The sequence below is a fragment of the Cebus imitator genome, unplaced genomic scaffold (assembly GCF_001604975.1).
Source record: "Cebus imitator isolate Cc_AM_T3 unplaced genomic scaffold, Cebus_imitator-1.0 Scaffold59, whole genome shotgun sequence".
Lineage (NCBI taxonomy): Eukaryota > Metazoa > Chordata > Mammalia > Primates > Cebidae > Cebus > Cebus imitator.
The window spans coordinates 7,959,507-7,976,248 of NW_016107374.1; the positions used below are offsets into that span (position 1 = coordinate 7,959,507).

The 16,742-nt window shown below is 44.1% G+C and overlaps 1 protein-coding gene across 1 annotated transcript in view; it reads left to right on the forward strand.

Annotated features, from left to right (window-relative positions):
- The first annotated feature begins 7,011 nt into the window (after positions 1 to 7,011).
- SRRM4 (serine/arginine repetitive matrix 4) overlaps positions 7,012 to 16,742 on the forward strand; it is a 170,357-nt gene continuing 160,626 nt past the window's right edge. The window contains exon 1 of the mRNA XM_017529562.2: positions 7,012 to 8,189. Within this exon, the coding sequence (XP_017385051.1) occupies positions 8,059 to 8,189 (131 nt within the window). The 5' untranslated portion in view covers positions 7,012 to 8,058. The remainder of the gene's footprint in view (positions 8,190 to 16,742) is intronic.

Here is a 16,742-nt window from a genome sequence, read left to right on the forward strand (position 1 = left end):
GAAAGCAAATCAAGGTTATTAAATTGTATTTGTCCAAACCTCTGAATCTAAAGTCACTTTCTTGTTGAAAAGTAGGGCCTAAGACAGGTTCAAGACATTTCAAGAAAATCAAGGCGTTTAGATTGACTTCTGGAAGTAACCCAATGGCTAGAAAGAGAACTGGAAAAAACTTTCTCACATGTGTTCCATTGTTATTTAGTGTGCTTGATCTGCCTGGATATCACCTAAAACCTACTCGGGGCAGGGGGATACCGCTAGGGTTCCAAGTCTCCTCACTTTAAGAAAAAATGATATAAAATAATTGGCTTTTAAAACTGGGTATAATAATGGTGATTCTCTCATTATGCATTTGAAAGAGAAATGAGACTCACTTAAAAGGAAAATGAGACTCAGTATAATTTCATTGCATGCAGCACATATTTTCATCACTAACTCCAAAATTTTGCCTCCATTTTTTTCATCACTGTGTTCTCTGGGCTTCAGCTTCTCCCTTGAGTACACCCAACTCTTTCCCAGTGTGTGGTCTTTGTGCATATTGACCACGTTTCCTGAAATGCTATCTCCCTTCTTCACTTGGCAAATGCCTCTTACACTTAGTTGAAACTTAAATGCAACTGTCTTGGAGAAACTTTACCTCTTTACACTCAGCACATTCTCTTTACACTTAATAAATTCTCCAGTTATCCAGTTTTATATCACTTTCTCTTTTGAGGCAGGGTTTTAAAAATGATGTTTATTTAACATAATTACCACCACCCCCAACTGGACTGAAGCCTTCAGGAGAGCAGGACCTATATTAGTCCCTGTCCAATTGCTATGCCCAATACATACTTGCACATTGAATGAATGGGATATAAAAATTATATTAGAGGCTGTATATAAGAATGATTAAGGGCTCTGCAGGTCGGACTGACTGAATCTATATGTTGGCTCCACCTTTTTCTAGCTGTGTGTCCTTGGGTAAGTTACTTAAACTCTCTGTATCTCGGTTTATAAAATATGGTTAATAGCAGGACCTAATCCGTAGGTGAACCATTTGGTGAACATTCAATGAGATACTATTGAATGAAATACTCACCTATGGACCTAATCCATAGGTGAATCCATTTGGTGAACATTCAATGAGATACTATTTGTAACAGTACTTAGAAAAATGCCTATAAACATATATTGTTATAATTGCATATCATTATTCTTATACATACTATAATGCTATGCATAATATATAGAGAGTATACATAAAATATATTGCTTTTCTCTCATCAATTCACAGTTGAGTGAATACATACAATACCAGTAAGTACAGTGTGAATACTATATTGTCACATGTGAATACTTGCCTGGTACTACCCTAATATGAGAAACCTGGTATTTTATAGGTAGTTGGCAGGACAGAACATGAATCTCCAAGGCTAACATATTGCACAGTGTGAATACTATATTGTAATACGTAAGTATAAAATCAGACCTTATCACCTGTGGGCCTGGATAACTTGAACATTAGTATAGTTGTGTACTGCATATGGAATCTACTCATTACACCAGCATTTACTGAACTTCTCCTATGCGCCAATTCTATACTAGGCATTAGTGACACAAATAAGAAATAGACATAGTCTGTTCTTTCAAGGATCTCCTGGCCAATACTATTACAAGTAACTAAATAAATTATAAAGTATACCCATGGCTCAAAGGCGGCCCAAGAGAGGAAGATGTTATTATGGGTATGGAAAGCTATCAATGCATAATATAAGACATCTGAGATAATGTGATTAAGAAATATCAAAGAACAAATAGGACATTTTCAAAAGGACAGAGACATCAGAGGGGTTCGTTTCCCATGATTTGGTGAGTTATGGAGTAGAACGGGGTATATAGAGATACGATGAGCAATTCAAAATGACTGTAGGACTGTAGGGTGAAGTTCAAGGACAGATAGAAGGCAGGCACCAGATCATGAGCGCCATAATGCAGAGGGGTTAGCACTTACCCTACTAATTTGGGGGAGTCAGTGCGGGGTTTTCAATGAAGGAAGTTATGGGTAGGCCCCCAATTTGAAGGAAAAATGCCCTAGAGACAATAAGCACATAGGATGGGTTAGCAGAAGTTGGATTCTTGCAGCAGGAAGGCAGAGTGGCCCCCTTAGTCCAGTCTTGATTTTGAGCAGCCCCATCTTTCTGCTCCCACTAGATTCTTCAGTTTGATTTTCTTCAACAAAATCAATATGGTAGCCTTGGAGATTCATGTCCTGTCCTGCCAACTACATATAAAATACCAGGTTTCTCATATTAGGGTAGTACCAAGCAAGTATTCTTTGCTATTCTATAGGAAGAAGATGGAGGGTCTGAAAGTAGCATCTTTGGTAGCATAGATAGATATGCAGACTAATGGGCAGCTCTAGACATGGACACAATATAAAGAGAGGATGGATACACTCTCCTAATGTTATACTTTTCTTATCCTGTTGCTGGAGGTCATTATAGCCTAGAATTTAGATTAAGACATGTCTGGATTTGAAAGCAGACTCCTCTACTTGCTAGCTATGCAACTCTGGGCAAGTAATTCTACCACTCCGAGACTCAGTTTCCAAATCTGCAAAATTTAGATGATGACAGTTTCTTTATCATAGAACTGTTGTTAGAATTGAGTGAGATAATGTTTATCAAGGGTTTAAGCACATGTTGTGTCTAGAACATAGTAACATATACCTGATAAGTGTAGCAATTATTATTGTTTGAGACAGCAATGAATCCATCTGTCTTGTGGAATCTTGGGATCTATGCAGTCGGAAGGAGGCTTGCTGGTTTATCCATGTTAGTCCAGGAGTATTTGAAGTAGTGCATAGGTATGTCCCAGAAGAAGAATGGACAATAAACCACAGAGGTCGGATTCAGGTTAGACACAAGGTAGAACTTTCAAGAAGTGAGGATTAAAGGAAGAAGTCAAATTTGGAACGAAGAAGTCAAGGAGTGAGGATTAACAAACCTTGAGTAGTGCAGTCCTATTTTTCTCCCCAGACATCTATTATATGTGAAGAAATAAAGAATCTTGTAATTTGAATGGTTTAGCATGATCTTGTTTAAAGACACAAAGACAGATGAATTGATCTCATTATCATATTTCCTGTCCTCTCAGTAATTATTTGACTCTTTCACTGTTCCCTGGACTTTTAGAAATGGGTACAGACTGTCAAGTTCTGATGTATCTGGTGCTGGTAGATAATGGTTGACTCCGTTGTACTCAGAGAAATCGTGGACACAGAAAGATTAAGAGATTTATCCAAGGTAACAAGGTAATGTTAGTGAGGTGGGATTTGAACTGCCTCGAGAGAAGGGGTAGCTATTTCTCTGAGCTGGAGGTGCTGTATCTTTGGATCACTAGGGAGAAAGACGCATAAGAATCTCTTTAACTCCTGCTCTAGAATGTCTGGGTTTGCAAATCCTACAATCATTTCTTCTTGCTGCCCCCTTTTTCAAATGGAAAAACAATAGATAATTAGGTCAAGAAACACCCTCTAGACATGGATGGCAAAGTGATTTTATCTGGAATGCCAAAGCCAACTTATTAGTAGTGGCTATCTAGAAACTGTGTGTTGAGAAAGATTCTGAGGGTCAGTCTGAGAAAGAGCATTGTGATGGATCAGTGATATCTACATTATATTCATTAACCAGCATATTAATAGGTCCTTGTTTATGCAGTGGGCTGGCTTACATCTGGGAAAAGAGAAAGCAAAACCCTGAGGGAATAAGACTCACAATGGTTCTATTTTAATACAGTGATGGAGGAACTGGAGTTCACGTTATACTGGAGAAGCCAGACCTCAAGTATAAGTCACTGTGATAAGATGGAAAGGGGACAAGTGTTAGTCAGTGGGGATCCAGAAGGTGAATCCGGCTATGAACTGCTTCAGGGAAGGGACTATATCTGGTTTATCCTTGAGTCCTCCATGCCCAGGACTGCACCTGCACAGATCCAAGATTGGGCATCAATTAGTGATTATTGAACTAACATGGCCTGACTTAATATACTAACAGGTGATTATTCCAAGATCATCAGCCAGAAGAGCTACCATTGAATAGTCACTTGCTATAAACTGGACAATGCGCTAAAGTCCTTTGCAGGTAACATTTCATTTAATCTTCCCAACCACCGTGTGGCATCTCCATTTTTGCAAATGGGGAAACAAAGACCGAAGTTAGTTATTAGCCCAAGGTCATCCAGCTAAAATAATGGCAGAACTGGGCTTCATATCCCAGTTCTCTCTAAATCCACAGGCTGTGCTTGTAGCCACCTGAGTAACTGATCTTTTTTAGTAAACTGTGTTTTAGACACCATTCTATAACTTGTACACTTGTTAATTCCTTCAATCCTCACAGCTATTTCATCTAAACATATTATTTATAATCTTTACATAATCTTCATAGTGTTGATAAAGAAACTGTGGCATAGGCAAATGAAGTCACTCCTCCACCGTTACACAGCTAGGAAAAGGCAGAGCTGGAATTTGAACCAGGCATTCTGGATTCCAAGTCCTGAACTTATTACTGCAGATTCCCAGTTTAGGAGCCTCAACCCCAAGTGCTTCTAAATATGTGGCTCATTGTTACCTGATTTATTTTTAGACGCACCCCCATCCTGGTATACATAGAATGCCACTCCATCCTCCGCTTCGCCAAGCAAAAACAGAAACTGTATTTTTCACAGATTTCCTTCGCTTTCTACAGAATCACCTTGGGGAAGTCACTTGGTCATCCTCAACTTCTTCATCTTTATTTTTATTTATTTATATTTTTAGAGTAAGATTCCAATTTATTGGGTCAGAGATGTGTGATCCCACAGGCAAAGGTAAATACAGCAGTCCTTGGCATGGCATCCATTTCCAACTTCTTCATCTTTAAAACAGAGTAAGATTGAATAGCAGGTCTATGTTTTTTAACTTTTATTTTAAGTTCAGGGGTATAAGTGCAGGTTTCTTACATAGGTAAACTTGTGTCATCGAGTTTGTTGAACAGATTATTTCACCACCTAGGTATTAAGTGTAGTACCCAATAGTTATTTCTCCTGATCCTCTCCTTCCTCCCAACCTTCACCCTCCAAAAGGCCCCAGTGGTATGTTGTTCCCATCTATGTGTCCATGTGTTCGCATCATTTAGTTCCCATTCATAAGTGAGAACATGTGGTATTAGGTTTTCTGTTCCTGGATCAGTTTGCTGAGGATAATGATCTCCAGCTCCACCCATGTCCTTGCAAAGGACATGATACTCTTTTTTATGGCTGCGTAGTATTCCATGGTGCATATGCACCATAATTTTTTTATCCAGTCTATCACTGACGGGCATTTAGGTTGATTCACATCCATACTATTGTGAATGGTGCTGCAGTGAACATACACATGCATTCGTCTTTATAAAAGAATGAGCAGGTCTACTTTTAGTTCTTTGAGAAGCCTTTATACTGTTTTCCATAGTTGTACATTCCCACTAACAGTGTATATGTGTTCCCTTTTCACTGCATCTACACCATCTATTGTTTTTTTGATGTTTTAACAATGGCCATTCTGCGGTAAGGTGCTATTTGGGTGACAGGTATATAAAAGCCTAGACTTCACTACAATGCAATTCATCCATGTAACCAAAAAACACTTGCCCCCTCAAAGCTATTGAAATAAAATAAATAAATACAATAGAATAAGAGCAGCTTTCTCTCCCACCTCATCTGGCTACTGTGGGATTTTAAAAGGGCAGTGTCTTGCAAGTGGGAGCTTTATCAACATTCTAGGGGTTAAGAGCAGGCACACAGCTGGAAGATGTTGATTGATCTTGTGGAAGTAGGATCCCACCTACCTCTCTCCTGCAAGTGATTCAGTTCATACCCTAAATGTCATGATTAAGGATAGTTTTAACTATGCCAGGCTACTTAAGAAAGACGCCAGTTCTGGATTGCATTTACAACGATATCAACTTCTGGGTGGGAAATGGGGGTCGGGACCAATCGGGGAATGGGAAATTTGATGCACGGTAAGAGAGAGAGGGAGGAAGGGGCTAGCCTAATCTCCGCTTTGCTTCACCTCCAACCTTCCCAGGCCTGACTCCACCTCGGGTCCCCCCACAACCCACTTAAGAAGCCAGCAAATGCTCCTCTCGTTGTTGACCAGAAGGGGTCAGTGCAGAGCGAGCAGTGCTCTCAGGCTCTCAAGCGGACGCAGGAACATCGAACACACAGGCTTCAAACGTAGATATTCTCTGGGACGGCACTCATTTACTCCAAAGCTGTTTCTTCTCCCTTCCCATCTAATCCTCTCTTACCTCCTCTGCCTCTTCACTTCCTAGTTATATCCTGCTCCCCTTCAGAGAATTTCTGAAGTTGCCATTGTTTGTTCCCCCAACCCCACGCCCTACTCCGCCCTAAGGGTCCCCATTGCTATCTGCATTAGCAAGGAGCAGGAGTTTATTCTCGCTCTGTCTGGGACCCAGCGCCAGGTGCTTGGAGGCCTTTAAGACTGAGAGAGGCCTCCTAGGAATTTACAGCCTGAAAAGTTGGGGGTGGGGGGCATTAGGTGGGAGATGGGGGAGTCGCATTTCTGCTAAGATTAAAAGGCTTCCAGGAAGGCTAGGGCTGAGGGGTCCCGCCGCGATCTCTTTTTTATGATGAAAATCCTGGGGGGAGACAAGAAGTCATTCTACCCAAATCCTCTGTATCTGGGGTTGCTTTGGGATTCTAAACCTCCACTTGCTTGGGATTACGATTGAACTGCGAGGCGGTAATAAGATGCGGAGGAGAGACCGAAAAGTAACTATCCCCCTGCTGATCCTCGAAATTTTCCTCTCCAACCCTCCCACTAAGCGCTTTCTTTTCCAAAACGCACTCCTTTCCCGAGACGAGCGGCAGTAGGAAAAGTAGTGGGAAAAGTGGCTGCGAGCGGATTCCCGGAGGGTGGATGGGGGTGGGGCGGGGTGGGGTGGGAGGAGGACTCTTTCCCTTGGACGGGGTTGGCGGCGGGGACGCTGGGCAGGCCGGCTGTGAGACACAAAAGAGATACCCTTGACAGCTCCGCATGCACAGATGTAACGCTGCGCCCCTCGGCGGGCTGGGGCCCGGCTCAGCAGATGGCGAGAAGCCGAATTGGTGACGGATTGCCGATCAAATGGCACTTTCTAGGTGGTGGAGACCTCGCTCGCCCCCAGCGCAAAGAGGAACGCAGGTGACCCTCTGTACCGGCCTACGCAGTCTCTCCCAAAAGTGAGGGTTGGGGGAGGCCGGCTGGGGCGGATAGGTTAAGTTTTTTACTTCCCCCGATCCCTCCACACCAGAAGGCCAGCTACAAGACTTGTGAAGGGGCTGGGAAGAAAGGTGGCCTGGCCCCAAGGGCACCCAAGAGAGGGCTGGGCAAGGCCGGCGAGGATGGGAGAAGAGAGGGGTCTGGGAAGCAGGATCTCCTGCTTGGGATGCCAGGATTGCTTCTCAGAGGGGTCAGCACTGCAACTCGGTCGCCGCGGGGCCCCTGTGACAGGCGCACGCCCCGCCCTCTCTCCTCCCAAGACCTGCGGGCTTTTGTTATGCAGATGGCGGCAGGGAGGCTGAGCCTTAGGAGGAGGAGGGTGCTGGGGAGGAGGAGGAGAGACAGAGCGAGGGGAGGAAAGTGCAGCTCGCGCGACCAGCCTCCTCTTCCAACGTCACATTGTGCGAGAGACAAAACCCGGGCGCGCCGGAGCTCTCACGCGCACGCACACACAAACGACCCCGTCGCCTCTTCTCTACTGGCGCTGCCCAGAAAGCCAGCCCTCCCTCCCCTTCTCGGGGCGCAGAGGCTCAGCCGGCTCAGAGCGCAGCCCGGAGCCGACCCAGAAGGGCGAAGAAAGCTGGCGGACGAGGCTCCTTTCTCTGCTGCCTGCCCGGGCTGGGGCGTCCCCTCCCCCGCCCCTAACTCCGATCTCTCCCACCCCACCCCTTTCTGGGTTTCACCCGGACAGAGCCCGGAGCTGGGTGTCGCCCCCGTTTGGAATCCACGTTTCAGCACTTCGGACAGCGCCCGGACGCCCCGGGCCCTTTGGGTAGGTGATGGCAAGCGTTCAGCAAGGCGAGAAGCAGCTTTTTGAGAAGTTCTGGCGAGGAACCTTCAAAGCGGTGGCCACCCCCCGTCCCGAGAGCATCATCGTCGCCAGTATCACGGCCCGCAAGCCGCTGCCAAGGTAATGATCTCCTTCTTAAAAGGGGGAATCCTGAAGGTCCTCTTTTCTGGCTTGTGCCCCAGAGCCCGGAGGGGTGGATGCAGGCAGCCGGGCTAGGGCGCCTGCCTTTTCCCGTCAGTACTCGGCGGCTCCCGCTGGAACATGGGAACTCATTGCTTGTGTGAGGTGGAAGATGGTGAGAGGGGACAGAAATTCTTTGGGGGAAGCAACGCTCAACGGACCCCCGTAGCTCCTATTCAAGAGGCTTTGCTACCTGAGGGTGGGCGGTGCAGGTGGGGTACTACTTGACTGAAAAACTTTTCTTGGTGTCACAGAGTCCAGAGGGCAGGTGGGCCAAGGTATAGTGGATCTGAGGTGTTTAGGGGGTGTTGTACCAGAAAAGGAGACTTGAGCCAGCTCAAGCAGTGTTCAGAGATAGCAGCACATTTCCATCCTCGGCTCAGAAACTAGAGAGCTTTGAACATTTTTGACAAAAGCCCATATGCTGTTCCCTCAAATACACCCAAAACAGCACCCTCCTCCATGCCTTTCTGGCGGCTGCTGCCGTTGCTGCTGAATTCTCTCCTCTCCAGCATCCAAAACCAAGACTCTGAGCTCGGGAGTCAGGGAGGAGCCTTCCAAGATCGTGAAGATGATCTTGGAAGAGTTTTATTTATTTATTTATTCAAAAAGAATCTGATTGCTTTGAACTCAGGGATGAGAATAGATCTTTCCATGGTGGTAGACATGGTGCTGATGGAAGGAAGAATAAGGGAAGAAATGCAAGAAAGAGGGGGACAAGAGGTGGGGTGAGAGAGAGAGAAGGTTGGGGGAAAATGGAAGCATTCCAAGACAGGGAGGAAATCCAATTCTTTTCATAAATCATTCAATTTAGAGGAGTTTGAGAATGAAGGGAAGAAGACTGTGCCCTCTGTCAGGGAAAATCAAGGCGGTATGAAAACTCATCTTTTGCTGGTGTTGGATGAGTGGTTTAGTAGGAGAAAAGAAAGAAGTGGACGGGGGAATCACTTGGATGATTTATTAATCCTGGCAGTCTGCATTAGGGAGCAGATTGAAAACATGTCTGCAAAAGTGCTTCGGACAGACTGAACGTCTGTTCTGGCACAACTGATTCTGAACTTTCCGGTGGGTGTGAGGTGGAAGACGTATGGGGAATTATGTCTGAAGAATCAAACATTATGTCTGAAGAGGAAACAGACTGAAGAAGTTTATTCTTCACCGTCTTATAGAGGATCATACAGGTCTTTAGAAAAATGGGTGTCCCATTTTGGGAATGGGTGGATAAGCAACACAACAGGCCAGTAGGGTGTAGCAGGCTGCAAGCAGAAGCAGCACCAGCCAGTGTTTGCAGATGGGAAGGAGGGGACACCCACCCACCAACTGACACGCTGGAGAAGGGGAACAATAATACCAAATGCCATTAAAAGCTGATGCTTCTCTGCTTGGAAGGAGGTTCTTTGTATGGAGTTTTGACGTCAGCAGTTTTATCTTCCTGAGTTTCTGCTGTCTATTCCACCTTTGACACATACCTACTGTTGGCTAATCAGGTGCTGCACTGGCCAAAGAAAACGTCCTTGTAGAAGGAACTAGAGGAAATTTAACTGGAAACTAGAAGTATGGCACTTACTCCAGAGCCTTCCATCTATTTTAGGGGTATAGGGAGAGAAAAGCGGATTCCTGGTGGTGTTTTGATTCAGGAAAATACACCTAATGCCCACCTTGCTTGGTACTTTCCACTTTTGTCTGTCTGTCTGTTACTGTCCTGCCCTTTTCTTGGTCATATGTGCAATTATATGAATGGCCCACAAGATCTTTCAATCCCCATGCTTTCTGCAGCTTTTTGTTAATTCTAATGTAATCTCCTTCTGAGACTTTGACAACACTACTCCCCCTCTGCAGCCAGTATCATTTCACTCTTGGTGTCTTATACTGTCATGGGTCTCCTTTCCCTGAGAAACCACCCCTGGGGTTAGAGCTTGAGCCATAAAACCTCGATTTATGTCAAGCTAGGAGAATCCTGCGTAATACTTCTGTAATAGGCGTGGCCTCTCTGTAGAACAGATCCCAGTTTCAGTAGAGCTGTTACTCCTGGTTTGGGGTAGAGAGTGAGAAGGGAACATTCGTTTCCAAGTCCTCAGGAAAGGTTGGGTTGGAGTTGTCTTTTAATAGACCAGATAAAACCTGAATCATCCCCATTCTCACCCAAGCCAGCCACATCCAGTGACATTCAATTTCCACTTCCTTTTCAATATTCTACGCTTACTTAAGGGTGAAAGTGCCATGTTTCCAAAGCTGAGTTCTCAGGAGGAAAAAAGACAGAGACTTTGGCACAATATCAGCTGGATTTTGGTGGCTTCCTCTAGAGGCAATCTGGGGACTTGGTCTCATCAGAAATGCTGTTTAGTTCCATGAGTCAAGCCCAGATCACAGTGGGCAGATCAGCACATGCAGCAGTCTGCAGGGAGACAGTAGGGAGTGAGTGGAGGAACCACTAGTCCGTTCTGTTGGTGACACATTTAATATTTGTTTATCGACGAAGGCCACCCCCCCTGAATAAACTTCCTCAGGATATTTTAGACTATCTCTGAAGGTAATTTAGTACCAGGATTGAAGCATATATTCAATTTGTTGATTTCATAGCAATATGCATACATCATACAACTGCAATCCAAGCAACCCCCACTTAGTCTCTCTTTCTCCTCTCCCCCTCTGTGAGGCATACTTGATGAGGCAATAGCTTTATAATGTATCAAATTGCAAGCAGATGTCTGACTCAAATGTCAGAACAGTATAGCAGAGTGGGAAGCAGTATATCATAGTAGTTAAGAGCTCAGACTTGAGCATAAGACAGCCTGAATTCCTGTCCTGGTTCTATCATTTACTAGCTGTGTATCCTGAACAAGTAGCTTTACCACACTGAGGTTGAAAATAGAAATAATAACAGCAGCCCCTTAGAAAGCAGGTTGTAAGGATTGAATTAGGTAAAGCTCTACCCCTGTGTGTGATACATGGTGTTCACTTAGTAGACATTGACTCTGCAACAAGGCTTATAGTGGCCAAAAGGAAATCAACAGTTTCTCATTATTGTTTTCTCCATGCCTACCCATTTCTCCCCCAGGTAATGCTGATGGTTTTTATTGGGATTTCAACTCCTGATGCACAACTACATTCAGATGAAATTAACACACATGAGCCAGGATAGAGAGCGGTCCCATAATTCTCGTCTCTGAGGACAGGTTAGCTGCTTTCTGATCTGACTGTTTCGCCTAAGAGGGTTGGAGATAATAAATAATAATCTGGATTTGGAATTGATTGGTATAACATTTCCATGGAGCATTCTGTTGGTTTGTATAGAGAAGATCAGGTACTGTCAGTCTAAAGAAAGCTCAAACTCCTTCAAAAATTACAAGCTCAATTCTGTGGTTTCATCAAATCTACAGTGCCTATGTGATTTATAGTTTATATCAAAATGTCTTTCATTAAGAATGAAAGAGGACGTCATTAGTAATCATTCTAGGATGGAAGATCTAACAGAAATAATTCCAGGCAAGCCAGGATGTAGAGTGGTCCTAGTCAAACTCCATCTACCAACAGGAAGGGAACCAGTATGAATCTATACGTTATGTGAATTTCTAAAGCGTAAAGAGCCATTTCCCTTTTATCTCCCCCACAGGAAGGGTAGTCATTTTGCCTGGCATTAACTTAATTCTCTTTCTTGATTGCTTAGTCCAGAAAAGTTTGTACCTATGAAGTTTCAGCTTAGTGAAAACCTAGTGTTTAAGGCTAGATCAAACCACAATATGATTTCGTATCACCATATTGACAAATAGTAGCAGCTAAGGACTTAATGAACATGTAAAAATCATTTGAAATTAGTATATCAATTGTTTGTGGATGTATGAGTGTTAGTAAAGGGCTAGAAAAGAGACTCCCTTAAACAGAATACACATTTTCCTTACGATTCTTTTCGCAAGCTATTAATTTTCTTCAAAAATACTTTCTATGCAGAATAGACCAGAAGCAGAGACTTCAGCCCAAGCCCTGTCCAAAAGGCAATAAATTCCAAACTATTGGAGATTTTACTGCATAAAGGGAAAGATGCCCAAATTGTAAGGCAGAAAAAAAAATGTCTTTGAACCATTTAATTTAAGACTCCCCTCAGTGCCAAGAGATCATTTAGCATGTTTGTGCTGACTTGGTCACCAGGAACAGGGTGAGGGGCTGTTGAGAGGCGATTTTCTGGCAGCAGCCTGTGGTTAAGAGCCAATATACTGAGGGTCACAGAAAATGCTTGCCCTGGTGGTGAATGAGCGTTTTTCTCTAGGAAGGGAGGATTATTGTTTGGGTCAAACCTTTCTCCTTTTGAAAGGCTAATTTTGTTGAATGGGGTACAGGGGTCAGACGGTCGCAGGGGTCATTCCTGACACTCTGCTGTGTTCACCTGGCAAACGTGCTATCTTAGAGAACCAGGATGTGGTAGATGTTTAGTGAATGTTGGATGCATTAATTGGATGAGTGTGCATGGTTCAAACCCAGCAACAGATTAGCTGTTTCCCCACCTCCAATTCTGAGACACTGAGGCTTCTGATCAATGCAACTTGAAAGACACACACACTGCAAATAGATTTCACTCTCCCAGGTGTCAGAATGAGGTTCCCTAGATAGAGACATTTGTCTGGCTGGGCAAGGAGACGTGTCAGCCAGTATGGGGGCAGGAGGTTGGACTCAGTGCCACTTGGGCGTGCTTTCCAGGCCTCTGAGTGTCTGTTATCTCCACCCCTGTTCCAGGCCACCAAAACTGGGAACATCCTTAAAACTCTAGCTCCTTTAAATGGGGAAGGAAGTCCAGGTCATGCGCCTTCTTCTCCATGAACATTTCAGGCGTGTTGTAGGAGCACAATACATTTTTAAAATATCATTTTTTTTAGAGTGGCTGGATTTACCTCCATATGAAGTGGAAGAATTCACAGGGGCTTAGCAAAACTAGAGCTCTTTAATTGCTTGTTCCTAAGACTTTCACTGAAGTGTGAGAGAATATTTCTGAGGTGGAGAAAGTAGAATAATGAAGAATTTGAGCTCTGAAGAAGTGAAATCCATCCAGGCTCAAATCTTTCTTTGCCACTTGCAAGCTGCAGGACCTGCTAGCCGCTTCATCTCTTTGTGCCTCAGCCTCCCCATCTGTGAAATACTCCCCTGTTGGGGTTGTAGTGAGGAGTGAATGAGACAACTTACATACAGAGCTTGGCACTGTGCCTGGTACAGCCCAGACCTCCATTAAAGCAGATGCTGTTGTTGCTATGCCAGGGGCTATCCAACGAGATGCAGAGGTGGGATGCTAAAGCCCCTTACTACCTGGGCTGCACTTGTTCAGTAGTGATGCCTTGGTTCTGTGGACTTGACTCCTGAGCACGCCAATGCTCCATATTCAGTTTTAAATGTGGTTTTGGTGCTCCCTAAAGAGCCACTGGAGATGGGTAGAGTGGTTTAAAACATTTGACAGATCCCAAGGGCACACTAATCAAAAGAAATGTTTTATTTTATTGGTTGCAAATGCTTTCAGGCTAGGTGCTTGGCAAGCAGCTTGACCTTCTCAATCTCAGTTTTCTCATCCATAAAATGGGGCTAATAATAGCAGCTCCCTCCAAAAGCTGCTATGAAGATTGGATGAGCTAATTTATGGAAAGTGCTACTTGGCAACCGGTCAGGGCTCCATCAGTGTTAGCTCTTGCTATAAATAACAAATTATTGTTTTTTTTAATTACTATGTGCCAGACCCATTGGAGAGAAAAAAGTTGAATGCAATGCAGTGTCCTCCTGTGAGGGCCTCAGAGTTTAGTAGCAAAGGTAGACACAAAATAAGTACATATTTCATAAGGCAGATAGTCTTTTTAATTCTTAAAATTTGTTTTCACATAGTAACTGTACATATTTGGGGGTACACAGTGATGGTTGATATGTATAATATACAGCGATCAGATCAGTGTAATTAACATGTCCATCATCTCAAACATTTATCATTTCTTTTATTAGAAATATTAAATATTCTCCTTCTAGCCATTTGAAACTATAAAACATATTATTGTCCTAAGTACGATAACATAGGGAGGAATAAAAACAGAGGAATTAAAAAAAAAAAAAAACAGAGGAGGGAGAGACCTTTAAAGAAGCATGGAGTCCCTTGCTTATAGTCACATAGTTATTTTTAGTTATCTGATCTGAGAAATGGGGATGATTCTTCTATTTCATCAACTTTATCTACAAATGCAAAGAATAATCAGAAAAATATCAGGCCTTTGCCCCCAGTAGGGTCCCGAGGACCATTTCTTTTCCCAGGAGAAAAAAGCAGGCTGAACTCTCTGAAGGGAACATTAACTGCTGGGGAATAGTCAATGCCAGTGGAGAGGAGCCATGGAAGGGAGCTGCCCATATAATATAAATTTTCCAGCTCAAGGATACAGTCTCTGGTGTGGGCTATTAGGCTTCTTGTCCTTCATGGACTAGCTCTGGCTAATAGGAAATCCAGTCTGCATTCCATGAACAACCACCAGTGATGGGGGGATTATAGCAAGCCTGCAAGTGTTTGAAGATAAAATTAATCACAGGGGAATGAATACACAAAGCGGAAGAAGCTGCATGTTGGCTTAAAAAAAATTAAGTTGTACTTTCATTCATTTAACATTTTTATTGAACCACTACTCAATGTAACAGTGAACGAACACAGGAACTCTCTGTTCCCATGGAGGAGAAAGACAATGAATGAAGAACCAAATAAATAATTGAGAGCTGGTGGTAATGTGTGCTGTAAAGAAGAATAAAGCCAAGGAAAAGAATAGAGAGTGAGGGAAGGAGCTGCTTTGTTGGACAGCCTGATCAGATACCTGAATGAAGGGAGGAGTGAGCTGTGAGGATAAGTGAGGGAAAAGTGTTTGAGGCAGAGGGAACAGCAAGCACAAAGGCCCTGAGGTACAAGGATGCTCGGTGTGTTTGAGATGTAGCAGGGAGGTCAGTGTGGCTAGAGCAGAGTGAGTAAGTGGGAAAGTGACGGAAGATGATTCTCAGGATGTAGGCAGAAAACAGATCAAGTGGGGCCTTGTAAGCCAGTTCAGGAAATTCCTAGGTCCTAGGCTGGGGGCAGGAGGGGGTCCCAGGGAACTCCTTGCCTTCTCAGGCAGGGCTCCAGGTCTGATCTGCTTCTCTTGACTCCTCTTTCCTGACTCTGATGCAGCCAGGGATGACTTCGAACAGCAGCATCAGAAGCTTGGCTGGGCCCCTTTGTGTGTTATAGACAAGCATGAAATTTACAATCTCTTTGATTGTGATCAATCAGATGAGGGAATTTTAAAGACTCTGTTTAGACTTCCAGATAGCAGTGATAGATTTTGTTCCCACAATTCAAGGGTTTGGTCTTTCTTATTCATGCACGCAAACCTAGACTATCCCTTGCACCCAATAGCCCCCTCCAGTGCACACCCTTGAAACTACAGTCTGCTCTTTCTGTCTCTCCCTCTGTGTATCTCTCCCCCACAAACCCCACCCCTCCAACCCCCACCGCCACCCCCACTACCTTCCAGTCCTCCACTCCATTTGAAATTTTACTGAGGGAACTCCTCTATGCTACAGCCTGTGTGTGGAGCTCCGTAAAATAAAACACTGAATTAAGATGTCATAGAGACAAAGCCAAACCAAATACAGGAACAATGCTGAACCCTAAAACAGTCATTAAGTAATTCACGTCTACATGTGTCTGTTCAAAACAAATATTAAGATCCTCTGGACGCAAATATTTCTCATTTGGAGAATCCCCTGGTTTCTGGATTCCCAGAGCTTAGATGCTGCTGTCAGACAGCTTTGCTGAGTGCAAGCACCAACGGATCACTGTTCTCTGGCTTCATTAAAAGTTAGGCTTAGGCAAGTGAGCAGGAATTTAGAAGACAGTTGCCGCTTCTGCAGAAAGAGAGGTGCCATTTGGACCCGAAGCGTGCATCTTCATGGTGTGTGCGCGTGCTCATTCGTGGTGGGAATGTGTGTGCTGAGAGCCTCGTGTTAAACTGTGTGCCTTGCCCTGTGCTGAACACATTTCATCTCTTATCCAGTTCTATCCTTATCATAACTCCAGGAGGGAGCTGTCTTCAAGACCCTATTTTACAGATGAGGAAACGGAGCCTCTGAGAGTAGAAGTGATCCATTCACAGGCGCATGGCTGGTAAGAGTCAGAATTGGGTTGAGAACCCAGATCTCTTAACCAACATGGTTATAGGAGAAGACACTTCGCAGAGGAGAAAAAAGTGATATCAGAGAGGGGAGGTAAGCCCTGGGAATCCAGCAACCAGGGAGTCTCTAGTTGAGAAACCTTTGCATCCGAGGGATCTTACTATTTGTTTTGAACAGACACATGGAGATGTGAATTGCTTAATGACTGTTTCAGGGTTCGGCATTGTTCTGTTTGGTTTGGCTTTGTCTCTGCGTAATCTTAATTCAGCGTGTGCCCACAATCACATGGTTTGTAAGTGATGAAAGCAGGAACTGGATTCAGGTCTGCCTGATTGCAAGTAT